Source organism: Nilaparvata lugens, chromosome Y, assembly GCF_014356525.2.
Source record: "Nilaparvata lugens isolate BPH chromosome Y, ASM1435652v1, whole genome shotgun sequence".
NCBI lineage: Eukaryota > Metazoa > Arthropoda > Insecta > Hemiptera > Delphacidae > Nilaparvata > Nilaparvata lugens.
In genome coordinates this window covers 6,993,042-7,007,634 of record NC_052519.1, presented here as the reverse complement: position 1 = coordinate 7,007,634, position 14,593 = coordinate 6,993,042, and the positions used below count along the sequence as shown (strand labels likewise).

The following is a 14,593-nucleotide window of genomic DNA, read 5'->3' as shown; positions in this document are numbered from 1 at the left end:
TAGTAGATACAAACTGATACTTTAGACTGACTTTTTTGCTCGAAATCCCCTCCTCTCTCTCTCTCTCTCTCTCTCTCTCTCCTTCTCCCTCTCCTTCTCCTTCTCCCTCAGCCTCTCTCTCTCTTATCTTATCTCATCTAATCTAATCTTATCTTATCTAATCTAATCTTTTCTTATCCAATCTAATCTTCCCCTCCCTCAGTGTGGACGAGGGGGATGAAGAAGGAGAGAGTGATCTCTCTCTCTCTCTCTCTCAGTGAGGGAAAAAATAATTTACCTGTGAGGGGAGTGAGGGAAAAAATAATTTCCCTTTGAGGGAAAAATTCTCTACTGACAGATTAAAGTGAATCCATTCTCAAATTCTCTACTGTCAAATTAAAGTGAATCCATATTACTACATCTAATAATCTAATGCTGTCAAATTAAAGTGAATCCATATTTCTACATCTAATAACTTATACTGTCAAATTAAAGTCAATGCTTGAAAGTCATTAAATCTAATGCCTAATAATAATGATGGTTTGCTTTCCACCTGACAGTTAAGAAAACTCAATCAATTTATATTGAATCTTCATGTGCTGTACAAACCGCAGGCGTTATTGTTTAAGTGTTTCTCCGAGAGTATCTATAGTAAATTTAGAATGAGCTAGCATATCCAAAAATAGGTATAGATATCCTCAGACCTATTTCACTTGGGGGTCATACTCAAGCTCTATTGATGTCTGACATATCTCAACAGAGAGAGGTCAATGATCTAAGTTGTTCTTTTACATTTTTTATCTGCAATGTCATACAAGCATTTCCAAAGTTCGTCGGAATTTGTAACAATAGTTGACAAATCATTTGCACTACAATAATGAAGATGACCTGTATCTAGTATATCTAGCAGTTCGAAAATCTCAGATAAAATTGGAAAGTGTACATTTTCTGTTTTTGTTAACGCTAAATCAACATCATCGCCTTGGAATCCTGTTGAAATTTAATATTCTTAGCAATTGAATCAAATTCATTAAATGAAACTGTTATCAAGAGCCGAGTTAATTTTTTGAATTTTGCAAAGCTAAAACACTGCATGTCCTTGATTGCTATGAACTATAATTGATAAGGCACGAGGTGCGCTTAGCTGTAACAGATGTCTGTGAGGGGGGCGTATCTCACTTCTAAAAAAATTAATTGCAGCTCGCGTGCTAACAGCAAAATGAGGTGGACGTAACTTTTTCGATACGTGCTTGCTCAATCAAGTCTAGACTGAAACTAAACCAAAATGCACAAGGAAATATCTGAATGAAAAATTTGTTTTCAACATAGGAAAAGTTTATTTACACATTTTACTACAACAATACATAACTTCATCTTCTATTCTAATTAGCTTATCTAAACACAAATTATGAGGACGATAATAACATAGATAGATAAAAACTTTGCTTTCTCAGTTCCTTTTGTGAAAATTTTCTCATAACCTGCAAGGTAATCACGTATTAATGAGTCACTGTATTCTAAATCTCCATCTTCCCATTTCATTTTATGATAGTGACGTTCTAACCATGTTACATCGTTATACAATTTTGCACTCAATTCTGTCTTTGCGAATGGTGATTTGAAATGGAATACAATATAATTATTACACTCATCAATTATGGCAAGTTCTTTCACAATAATCTGATTACAATCTTGTTTAAACCAGTGAAGATCAACTGTAGCAATTTTTGTAGGCACCTGCTTGTCCACTTCTTTCTCTTCGATGGGCTCGTTGATGGAGTCTTTCCCCTCCTCTTCTTGTTTCTCCTCCTCCACCTGCAGCGGCTTCGGTGTACATGCTTCATAATAGAAACTATCAAGATCGCACTGAATACCAATAGAGCGAGTTTGCGGCTTGTCCAAAATATCAGAACACAAAGAATAGGACATGTTGCCTGTTCAAAGGTGAAACTGATAATGAACCAAATTTGTCAGAGTGCACACCTTATATAATATTGCATGCAGTGATGCACTCTATCAACAAAATTACTGAACTTCTTTCACCATGCTTGTCAGAGGTGTGTACTCCATCACACGATTGCTAATTAAAACGCAATAGGCAGAAGTATTTGCAGGTACCGCACTATTAAATTCCATTTCAATACGAACATCTGTCAATGATTTCAAATGACTTGCTTGGTGTGAACAATCTACAACAATCAGCGGTATTGATTCACAAAATGTTTAAAAGTCAATTTCTGTTCCGAGTTCGCTATTGATTGAATGATTATAATACGAGAGCGCGAAATCCAAAAACATCCGGTATAATACCTCCTTCTTACCTATCAGATTCTCATATGGATAATACTCACTGTTCAAATATACTTTAACATTGTAAATACCACAGCTATCGAAATTAGATATTGATTTTTTAATTTTATTCTTATGATCAGTTTGAAATGCAATTATAATGTATTTTGGACTATCAAAACTCGATGTGGTGCGAACTGCCCAAGAATGGTTAAGTGAATTTTGCAAATTTGGTAATTCACAAATTTCCCAATGTCGGAACCCTAATTTCAGTGGAGTGTCAGCATTGAGCAGTCTCAGAAATTTCAGTCTTACATGATCTTCTAAAGTTATGTAGGGCATTCTCCATTGCAGTTTTGTAATTTTCACACTAACGTTTGTTCCACTTGCCGACTCAACACAATTTAGATCTGTCGACGACCTCAATAAGACGAGTTCCTGTTTCAAATTTAAAATTATTCTTTGAAAATCTTCAATAAACGGGAGGATTAATTTCAGCGGTACACAGAAAGTGAATTTATTATTCGTTAGCTCATATCCTGCTCTGTCAAAACCAGCCAAGTGATATGTGTTTTTATCGAGCGTATTCTTCACTAGAATAGCTTTAATTGTGGATGTTAATCCAATCAATCTTGATTTGGAAATTTGTTGTTCCGCTAATTCGTATCGTATTTCATCAAAAAGGTTGCCAATTACGTTACTGCTTAATTTATAGTCTGCTGGAACGGGCGGGCCAGGCGGCTCAGCCGCTGCCCCCGCTACTGCAGCTACAGGGGCTGCCGGTTTTGTGCAGCTAACCGTTCCCTCAATCAATATGAATGATTTACAAGGTAAAGTGTACACATCCAATGAATTTATGCCAATACGTGCCTCGTCAGAGTTTTTTATTTCTTGTCCCGAATAAACTGTATGAGTGTGAAATTGGAATTTGGTTATATCATTATAAAACTGAAGGTCTGTCTCCATATCCAGAATTTCACTAATTGCGGCTCCTCCTGACATTTCGCCAATCAACTTTAAAACCCAACTTTTCCAATATTCTCGCGCTTTTAGCCGATAATGCCCGATTGGTTTTAGGTGTTGACGCTATCGTGTTCAAAAAATGATCCATTCTGGTCTGTTACCTTTACATTAATAGTTTGAATTCGACGAGTATTCAAAGGTACATAAATAATTTGAGAGGGTACTTCATTTATTAAATAGCCGCTAGGAACCTTTGGCAAAAATTCGTAGATTATATGTCTTTCTTTTCCGTTAGAGTAACTGCCACATGCTAAATTACACTCAACTACAATACTGTCAACGCTTGTTATGTTAACCAAATGTTTGGAATAATGCCATTTATTTGCTTGCAAAACAACATTATCAAAACCGAGTATCTTAGCAATCGAATCAGAACATGTTAAATCAATAGGCTTATCAGAATGAATTTCAATCTTCATAGTATTTGCGTTTGCACGTATAATAAGTTTATTCTTCTTCCCATCAATATTCGATTTATTCTTTAGAGATTTTATAATATCCTCAACTTCATATGCACCGGTATCCAACTTGATTAATCTATCGCCATATTTCAAGCTGGAATTTGTTCCTTTGTTAATGTTTGCAATACTATTGTAACTAGAAAAATTAATCAACCCAATTTCCCATTCATGATTTTTATCCAATTCTATAATTTCTTGTAAATGTTCATAGAGGTTACTTGTGTTTGATCTTAATGTAATAACAACCATCTTGTGTGTGTGCGTTCAGCACAAACACTTGATTACAACTGATTTGCAAGAAACAATATAGTAAGATGACCGCAAAAATCGCTATTTAATGGTTGCATGTGCTCTACATTATAAAATATATTTACTCCAATTTCTTTTTTCCAATATTTGTCCAATTTGTATGGCGGTTGTAAATTTCCAATTGGATCAAAATACCAAACATTGGAGCCAACTTTTTTATATGCAACACAATGTGTACCATCCTCGCTTTCCCTTGCTAAATTCACAATGGCATTCTCGTTTTTTAGAATTTTTTTGGGTAATGCATCTAGCATATATATACCTCTTAGCTGAATCTGTAATAATTTCGACCAATCAATCAAATCATAATTACTCAATTCTCCTTTAATATTCATGTCTTTTACTTCTTCCTACTCTTCTTTGTCTTCTTCCTACTCTACTTTGTTGTTGTTCTACGTTTCTTAACTTGAGGGAATAAACTCACACCATATGATGATGGGGGTGGGGGTGGAATTAAAATTCTGCCCCCACTAATACTAGGAAAAGGCTTCAAAAAATACCCTTTTCCTGCAATATGCTTTTTCAACTGAGCTATAGCTTTGCGTCTAATATCATTACTATAACTTCTCCTCTTATTCTTCCCCTTCTTCTTCTTTCTCGAAGAACCACCAAAGTAATTTTTAGCTTTCATCACGTTTGTAACTAGGTAGCTGAGTCCTCTCTCAGCAAGAGGAGTTTGAGGATTTTTGAAAATCTCCCATGCTGCGTTCGCTAGTGCTCTGTCAGCTTTCGATTGATTTGCATTATCACTATTTTGTGAATATGCTATATTGTGTGCCTTACAAGCCTGGTCAAGTTTGTTAATTCCCGGGTCACCTCTTGCTGATCGCTTTTCAAGTTTGGTGCCAGGGCCACAATACTGGTAGCCAGGGGCTATTGGAATCTCCACAGGTGTAATATCGATCAATTTATTTAAAATAGTTGGAGTAATACTTGTAGCAGCACCCGCCGCCCCCTTAAGTACTCTGGCAGCAGAGCTTAAGATACCTCTGCCTCGTTTCCTTGGAGTTTGCTTTCTCCAACAGATTCACTACTCAAAACTGAAAGTAAGTAATAACTCGGAAATTCTCTGATTACTTTAACATAACTCAATTCAAATTGCTGGATAATTGAATTGTTTAAGTATAATCTTTCATGCAACATATTTGAATTTGTTATCGAAATTACTAAAACATGTTTATTTTGAATTTTTATCCAAATTTCAATGCAACCATCATGAAAATTTATCTGTGTTCGGATTGTTCTGATAGCACAATTAGAAGTCAAGCTCAGTCTTGACTTCGCTCACAGTATAAGAATCAGTAATTTCATAGTTCAATTATTCAAATAAACATAGACTTGTAATGTGCACAAAAGATTTTATCCATTGGAAATTAGTTTAAAAAAAACTAATTCACATTTTATAAAGATTTTGTGCACATTACATGTTAATACAATAATAATATTTCTTTAAGCTAACCTTTGATTGAGTGAGCACGGCCTCTTCCTCAAAAACTAGCCTCCTCTTCACCGGCTGCTTGCTGGGTTGAGTTGACAGCACCGCTCGTCGCGGCGCCCAGGTAGCCGGTGTAGATTGTGGCAGAGGACTGTCCGGAATCACGTTCTCCTCACCCCTCTCTCGTTGAACGAAGATTCCCTGTCTCTTCAGGGGTGAGGCGGAGGAGGAGGCGGCGGAGACAGCGGAGGCGGCAGCCGTGGCAGCGGAGGTGGCAGCCGAGCTGCGAGCTTTCTGCCGCTGCTTCTGCTGCTGCTGCCAGTAGTTGAGCTGCTGCTCTGTTGGTGGGCTGTCTGGTATGATGAAGCTTGAAGATGATGATGAATCCATTGTGTAGATGATGATTAGGGAGAACTTCACGTAGGGTATATAAGTTCACTTAACTCTTCTCTAACGTAAATGGTGATTTTCCTCTGAGGCACCTGATTTTATACCAAGTCGTTTCTCTGTCTGTTGCAGGCTTGTACGAGTGAGAGAGAGCATACGAGGGGGCGTGTGCAATTGGAGCGTGCTGTACTCAACTCCCCAGAGGTTTACCAGCAGCACAACGCTGACATTTGATTGTAAGTAAGTATAATCCGTTACATTCTGATATTTTTGAAATAACACTTACTTATTGATTTCTAATATTTGGTTGCAGTTATTAAATATTTCATTGTTTTTCACAGCATTTTCTCACCTCACAACTCGGTTTCCGGTCTCATAAGCAGTTGTGCTCTCGTGAGGGAAACATACCTGCATCGAGAGAAGCATAGCCGAGGAGCTAGCTAAGCTGAGACGATACCTGAGCTGAGACAACCACAGTCGAGGAGCTACCTGAGCTGAGAGAAGCATAGCCGAGGAGATAGCTGTCATTTCGTCAAACACATGTAAGTTCATTTTTACTTTAATTTTAGCCTTTGAGGACAATTTTTTTCTGTCCTCGGAGGACAATTTTTGTCCTTGGAGGACAGTTTTTGTCCTCGGAGGATACAAAACCTTCTACAATATACTGCATGCATGCGATTTTACCTCATCTTTACGATACGCTATAACCGGAACATCCAACCCCCGCTCTTCTTTCTCACACTCATCATATAAACAAAACATTTAATGCATCACTTTTTCTTGGTTTTCGTTGGTTTTGAGTGAAAATGGACTAAATTTTAGTAAAGTGAAATCATAACCCTATTTTGGACTTTTAAAATGTTATATAAATTTGGGAGAGAAATAGTACAAGGAGTATCCCTAGTTTTTCTCTCCTAATCAGTGTTCCTTTGTAAAAAATATAGATAAATAAATAAATAAATAAATTGAAGAATGGATTTTTATGTAAGAAATAACCATTTCTCACAAAATACTCTGCTTTATTGGATAATGATTTGCAAATGTAACAATGTAGATGATGAGGAAGTTTTTGAAAATACTCTCCTTGAACAGATGAATCTTCTTCTATATTGCTAAATGATAAATATCTTTCTTCATATTCTTGTAACCGAACTGGCGGGTAGATCTGGTAGCGGGCCCAACCAGTTCGGACATAAACTTAAACCTAGTTAGGAGGTCATCCCAGTCCTGCCTATACGACCCTGGAAGAGGCCCTCTGAGTTCAAGTGGGTTGAAATCTCAACCCCAATGGGAAAGAGGCACAAACTCCCCCAGGAGACGCAGACCACATCAGAACTGTTCGACTCTCCCTTTTATCTATTTAACATGCCTTAACTAAGTGAGAACAAGGCGACTGGAGAAACAACGACTGTTGAAATGAAATAGATTTAATTTACGAATAAATTGATTAGATCAATATTATGTATCCCTCACTAGTTCGCAAGAATGTCCAATTAGTTGTTAACATTGAAACCTAAAATTCTTCTCAACTCACATTAAATTCGAATTTCAATACTACACCAAATTAATGCCTTAGACATCGGCTTAAAAAGTAACATAGGTACACACATTTAAATACTCTCTACATCATAAAAATATGCAACTGTCGTCAGGATAATTGTTAACAAAATTATAACTGTCCTCTCGTTAATGGTACAATTGAATAAAATGGACAAATTTATTATAAGTGTTCCTCAATAGTAGGCGAGAGTATCCAATTAGCTGTTAACGTTGGAATATAAAAACCCTTTGCCACTCTCGTCCAAATCAAATTCTAATAAAACACTAACATTTCAATTAAATAACATTCAGAGTAATTATCAACTTGGTCAATTAAATAATATTAAATAATAATAGCACAGTACAACCTATCTCTTACTCCAGCCGCCAAATATACTAAGATAAAAGTAATTCTCGACAATTCCAAAGGGAAGGTTCGGTCAAATATTAATCAATTATAGTGGCCAGAATAGATTCACTCACCCGTGATAATAATTCCGAGGGTCACTTTCATTGGGATCCAAAACCGCATCTTGGCTTCTGGATTCAGGTTAGAGTCACACGAATACGTTGTTCCCGCGAATTTATTTATTGTTCTCACGGAAAATAATCACAGGAATAAGTTCAACAAATTAGCCTATAATGAAAAACTGGAACCAATCCTTATTGTCCGTATCCCTCGAATAATTTCAACAATATTATAACGAAACACAAAGAAAGATTCTATCGTTCATATCTCACGAATTGTTCAACATAACACAACGAGTACAACAAATTAACTCGACATCAACTAAACACTAAAGACAAATTTTATCGCTCGTAGCACGCGAATAATTACAACAAATATAACAAATCAATTGAAGTTGATTTTTATCGTTCGAATCACAAAATAAATTTAACAAAATATAACAATTAAAACTTATTTCACAGCAGTGCGTCTCGCGTTCGAGAGTAACCGTTCGCTCAGGAGTCCATCGCTGACTGACTCGAGGGCTGTCCATGGACATTACCCTAGCCTAAAACGCTTGGGAAACTCACCTTTTTCTCATGGCAGAGAAAGAGTGAGAGCTCAAAATTGGATGGAGAAAGAGATAGTTCCTCGTGGAAAACTGTCACCAGATTGCAGTTTTTTTTTCCACGAGGCAGAAGAATACGCTGTACTGTGCACAATTCTTATATTTTAAAACGCAATAATCTATTTCTCACACTTGAGAAAATTCAAATACCCTTATGTCTAGAAAAAAATGAACATTAGAAAATTCAGTCCGATCACGCCATCGAGTCCAAAGTTCAATGATTTTAGATTGGCATATCATGAGAAATAAAAAATTAAATTAATTCACCTCCTCTCAATAATTCTACCCATTACATTGCACCCCCTTCGGGGAAGGGTGGACACCCCTTGGGAGCTTTGGCTTTGTTTATGGCACTATCACTAGAACTCACTTGTTGGGTGGTGGTCACCTGGGGCAGAGGTGCAGCCGCCTCCCCGCCGCTGGGGGTGGGGGTGGTCTGACTGGTCAGCAGCCTCCAGGCCACCGTGCCGCCGGACAGTGCCATTACCATAGTGACCGCTGCTATAACGTAGTACCAGCAGGGAACCTGCTGGTCAGAAGACTCCTCCGCCTCCAACTCTCGTAGGGAGTTCATCAAGTGGTTGACCGTGACTGTGACCACTCCACTCGTTCCAGGCCAAGCACGACCTTCTTGCAGATGTCTCGCCAGCTGCAGGCAAATCTGGGAAGCCGAGAATCGACCCTCAGCCAATGACAGGGCCGCTGGGATGTCAATGGCCACTGGCCTCAGTCGCACCTCGGTTCGACCACCAAGGCTGGTTGGTGCAGGAATTTGATAAGAGGGGTGACTGAGTGTGCACCCTTTTATCGCTCGCATCGCTCCAGTGCCATGAAGGTGTAACTCGTCCACAGTCGTCTGCCCGCCCGTCTTGCATTGAGAGACGAATCGTTTCTCCATTGACAGGCTATATATTCAGCTGTTATCGCTCCGACGCCATAGCCAGACGTCAGGATGATCCTTAGTCAGCACAAGACGTGTGCAGTGCTGACGGACGAGCGTGATCTCTCCCAGGAACAAGAGGCTCAGACAGGACGGGTGGTGTCTGGCATAGAGTGGTGAAAATGCTGGACAAAGGGTGAGCGAGCCCACTCGGTTACACTGTTCAAGCATTGATTCACTCAATGTGGAATAACGGTCTCTGTCCTTGCTGACAAATAGAATTGTAGAGTCGAGTTGGTAACGCACACTCACATTAGTGTGGAAGTCCTTGATGGGGAGTACAAGTGCCTGAAACATATCAAATCTGCGTCCAATTGAAGAGAGGGGTACAGTCAACAATAGTTCAATCACTTCACCACTGGTTACCGCACAAGTCTTTATCAACTGGTAAAACGCCATCACTTGGGAAATGTCTGTTCCAAAAACTAATTCTAAGCCACTAGGTAAACTTGACCGAACCTTTAACAATATATTTCTTATTTCTAAAGGTGATAATGAATTCATACTCAATTTGCCGCTAGCAGCATCATTTAGACATTGTAAAATTTTTCTTAAATCTATTAGGGCCTTAGAAGTAGCAATTTCTAATTCTTCTAACACAGTAGAAGTATCCATATATACATGTAGTAAGTTCTCTACTTCAATAGTTTTCTTACTAGTTGTCAAAAATTGATTCATGAGAACAGTTAGATTACCATAGATTTCTTGTGAAACCCTTCCTAACTCTTGATGATTACGCTCCGTTTTCCGACTGAGTTCTCTAGTAACGGTCAAGTGTTCTCCTTCAATGTGTATTAAACTGGCAGTTTTCAATTTCGTCAACTCTTCGCTGTGTTGTACCTTCTCTAAGTCCTCACTCTCGGCTACTCCAAATAAAATATGAAGGATCTTCCCCCCCAAGTTTATTAATCCTCTACGGCTCCGTCCATAGTACAGATCGGTTAACGTTTGTACAATATCTTTCAATTCACTTTCCATTGTTATTATTCGTTGAAGTACTTTATGTTGAACTCCTAGAGCAGGGAGTTTCTCGGCCGCTTGTGCTAGCAGGAATGCTGTATCCTCTGTTCGTCCCTGAAGTTCGGCTCCTTCTTGTCGAGTTTCAGTGAGATTGATTTCGATGACGATGGTCCACTTCTCTCCGGTAATAAGCGCCTCTCCCATACTTTCGAACCATACTCCCTCCTTGTTAGCTTCGTGTGGAGAGTTAGACATCACACCTGTAACCTATTATACTCAGTATATTATACCAACTCAGTCGAGTTCTGGATTCTGAAGCGATAGGACGTTGTTTTTCAAGTGCTCTGTTATCTGTTGCTGCGCTACTCTACAGGTCGACAAGAGATAGCTTCTACACGTAAAGTTATTTAAGCTATTTTCTATTATTTACTCTCTATTTCGCAATAATTCACGTAATTTTTCTATTCTTTGCATCCACTTTCCTTCTTTCTTTTGTCTGTCATATTCCTCTTCCAGTTTCAGGGGCTTCCCATTCAATATCCGTATAAAGATGTCACGATAGCCCTCTTGACGCAATTTTCCTTTCAACTACCTTCTATTGTCATATTTACCCTGATTTCCGTATATTTCATTTCAAATTTATTTTCCATAGTTATTCGCTTACTCGGCGCATATAATATTTTAATTTGTTATCTATTAAACCGTGTTCTTTCATAAAATTTATTGTTTGATATGGCTGATAAATCTGCATGCACATATATGCCAGGCTGCAATTCCGGCGACTAGAAGCAAACTTGCATGTAGTGATTGTAAAAAACTAAGTCATCCTCAATGTGTTAACATGACCAAGGCAGACGTGGAATGTATTGTCAACGAGGGTCAGATTTGGAGATGCCCACCTTGTTCCAAGTTGAGGAGGCAGAGTATGAGTGCTGTGTCTTCTGCTGAGGATGGCAATGCCAGCATATCACAAGTGATATTTATGCTAGAGGAGGCCAGAGAGGATAGGAAGCGAATGGAGAGGGAATTTAATGCTTCTTTCGAGTTTGCAAACAGTAAGATTGACGACCAGACTAATACAATTACTAATCAAACTTTGAAAATAAATGAGTGCCTTAGATTAATTGAGGACTTGAAGAAAGAGAATGCAAGCCTTAAGAGGAAAGTTTGTGACTTGGAGACACGGCTCGAAGATGCTGAACAGTACACACGCTCCAATACACTTGAAATCTATGGAGTACCAGAGACGAAAAACGAGGATGTGTATGAAACTGTAAAGAGAGTGTGTAATGCTCTTGATGTTAATATAACAAGAGAAAAAATTGATGTCTGCCATCGACTGGGAAAACCTAAGGGAGACAATCGGCCTGCTGGTATTATTGTGAAATTTGTCAGGAGAGAGGACAAGTTCTCGGTGGTGGCGAGGAGAAAGGTTAAGCGTAATTTATCGACGCAGGACCTTGGATTCCAGCAGCAGGCAGTAGTCTACATCAACGAGAGTCTAAGTCCGGCGCGGAGAAGAATTTTTGCAGCTGCCAGGGAGGCTAAGAAGAAATATGACTACGCTTATCTGTGGGTGCAGAACGGGAAGATACTAATGAGGAAGGAGCAGGGTAAACCGATTGTGAAAATATCGTCGTTGAGTGATCTCGATAGACTGTAAATTGTTTTTTCTTAATGTTTCAATACTAGAGGAAAATATCAATGACTTTCGTTTATTGCAAAAATTTCGCTTTTGCTATTCGGGTAGAAATAAGGAATGTTTAATTTTTCATTGTTTGTTTTCTCTCCTATATAAAATTGATTTCTCTAGTTGGTCAAACGTTTTATATTAATATATTATTTGATAATAGTATATCGTGGAGGTTATGAATCCGATTGTGCACATTGGGTCAAGCGATGTGCTCTAGTTGGTTTATCTCAATTTTTGTGTAATGATAACATTTTCAGCATTGGAAAGCATAGTACTGGTGACACAAATTTTATCACTCAGTTCAGAGCTTTATCAAGCTCCGTTATGATTGTGATGGCTATCCCAGTCGAATTGATAACATATTTTTGTAGCGGTCTATCGTTGTTTATTATCAATCATGTTAGTTTAAACTGTTTTCTTCTATTCATATTATGTTCTGGTGGAGCTGCTTTTGCCAAATTGATTTTCATTTGTTCAAAGGATTCATTTATTTTTCCCCCATTTATATCAAATTTATGGAAAAGAGTGCAATTGTTGATTGATGCTAGTTAATTTAAACTTCAAAGTTAGCGAATGAATAATTCTGAAACGACTCTTTTAAGCTCAATTGATGAAGTGAATGAGTTTTTTGATTCGGATTCTGGTATTTTGTTCTTCCATCAAAACATCCGAAGCCTAAATACTAATTTTGATAACTTCCTTTCATACATTGATAATTTAATAACCAAGCCACATATAATAATTTTAAGTGAAGCCTGGTTGCAGGATATGAATGAATTAAATTTATATAATATTGTCGGATATGAAAGCTTTGCTGCTGCTGGTTCTGTGACGAGGGCGGGCGGTGTTGTGATCTTTGTTCATTCTTCTATTACTGCCACTAAAAAGGATTGTTGCATTGCTGACTGTGACTCACTGTTACTTTTTTGTAAATACAAGAATTATTTATTTAATGTGTTAGGTTTGTACAGATTTCACCTAGGTGATCGGCATACATTTATTGCCAGTTTTGATAGATTCTTGGCTACCACCAGGAGCTCAGATTTATATTGTCTAGGGGATGTTAACCTAAATGTTAGTGTTTCGGATGTTTATAGTGATTCGTATCTAAATTGTCTCAATGGAAATGGTATGCAGCAGTTAATAGATATAGGGACGAGGGTAGTGGGGTCATCTTCAACCTGTATTGACCACTTATCATATCGTTCAAATCTTTTTGTCATTGACAAAGTTGCTGTCATTGAAACCCTAATCACGGATCACCGGGCGGTGGCTTGTATCTTGCCTATAGTTATTGAAAAGAGAAGGATTCAGCAGTCTGAATTCAAAAAATTGGACCACAAGCGTTTGAGTACCTTATTAAAATATGAAAATTGGGAACCTGTCTTTGAAGAACCCGAAACTAACAAAGCATTTGATATTTTTTATCAAATCTTAAATAACTGTATTGTAGAATCACAAAAAAATATTAAATACAAACAGAACATAAAAATGTTAATGCCCTGGATGACTCCTGGTTTGTCCAATGCCATTTATGTAAGAGACAAATTGCATAAGATGCATAAAAATGATCCAAACAATTTGATCCTCAAAAGAAAATTCGTAAATATGAAAGATAAAGTAAAAGTATGGGTGAAAGAGGCCAAACTTCTATTTTACTCTTCACAGTTATTCATTCAAAAACATAACCCCCGAGAAAAATGGAAAACAATAAAAACACTTCTGCCAGTAAAATACAATAATAAAGATACGGATATTGTGTTGCAGGAGAATGGTATTTTAATTGATGACAACCCCCTAGTTTCTGACGTAATGAATAAATACTTTATTGAAATGCCTAAGAATCTTTCTGATTCTTTTCCTGCTTTACCCACCCATATTCAGGCACAATCTTCAAATTCCTTCAGAATTAAAACTAGCCATAAATCTATTTTTTTCAGCCCTGTTACACTTGTTGAACTCAAAACATTTGTTGACTCTCTTTCTACTCATAAAAGTTCGGGTGACGATGTTGTGACTGCTAGAATCCTTAAAGATAACTTTTCTTCTATTTCTTCAGTTCTTTTATATTTGTTTAACTTGTCGTTGGTATCTGGTTGTTTTCCTGAAATACTGAAGTCGGCTACTGTTGTTCCCATCTTCAAAAAAGGATATAAACTCAGTAAAGAAAACTACAGACCCATCTCATTATTACCAGTCATGTCAAAACTATTTGAAAAAATTATAAAAACTAGATTACTTTCATTCCTCAATAGCTGCAACTTTTTTTCGGCCTGCCAGTTCGGTTTCAGGGAAAATCTTTGTACAGAAATTGCCTTACAGCATCTTTTGGAATATGTCTATCCAGGATTAAACAGTGGCTGTAGTGGCAAAACAGCGGGAATCTTCCTGGATATTAGTAAAGCATTCGATACAGTTAATCATAGTCTGCTGTTCCGCAAGCTGGAGAGTGCTGGTGTAAGGGGAATTCCACTAGATTGGTTTAAGTCCTTCCTACAGGGT

General features: G+C 37.8%; 1 protein-coding gene across 1 annotated transcript; it reads left to right on the top strand.

The window, feature by feature from the left end:
* Positions 1-11,239: 11,239 nt before the first annotated feature.
* LOC111057889 lies at positions 11,240-12,061 on the top strand. Its single transcript, XM_022345360.2, has one exon. The coding sequence runs from the start codon at positions 11,240-11,242 to the stop codon at positions 12,059-12,061; it is 822 nt and encodes a 273-aa protein (XP_022201052.2).
* Positions 12,062-14,593: the final 2,532 nt, after the last annotated feature.

Excerpts from the sequence above, each read along its gene's own strand:
- LOC111057889 (XM_022345360.2), top strand. The coding sequence starts at position 11,240 with ATGACCAAGGCAGACGTGGAATGTATTGTCAACGAGGGTCAGATTTGG.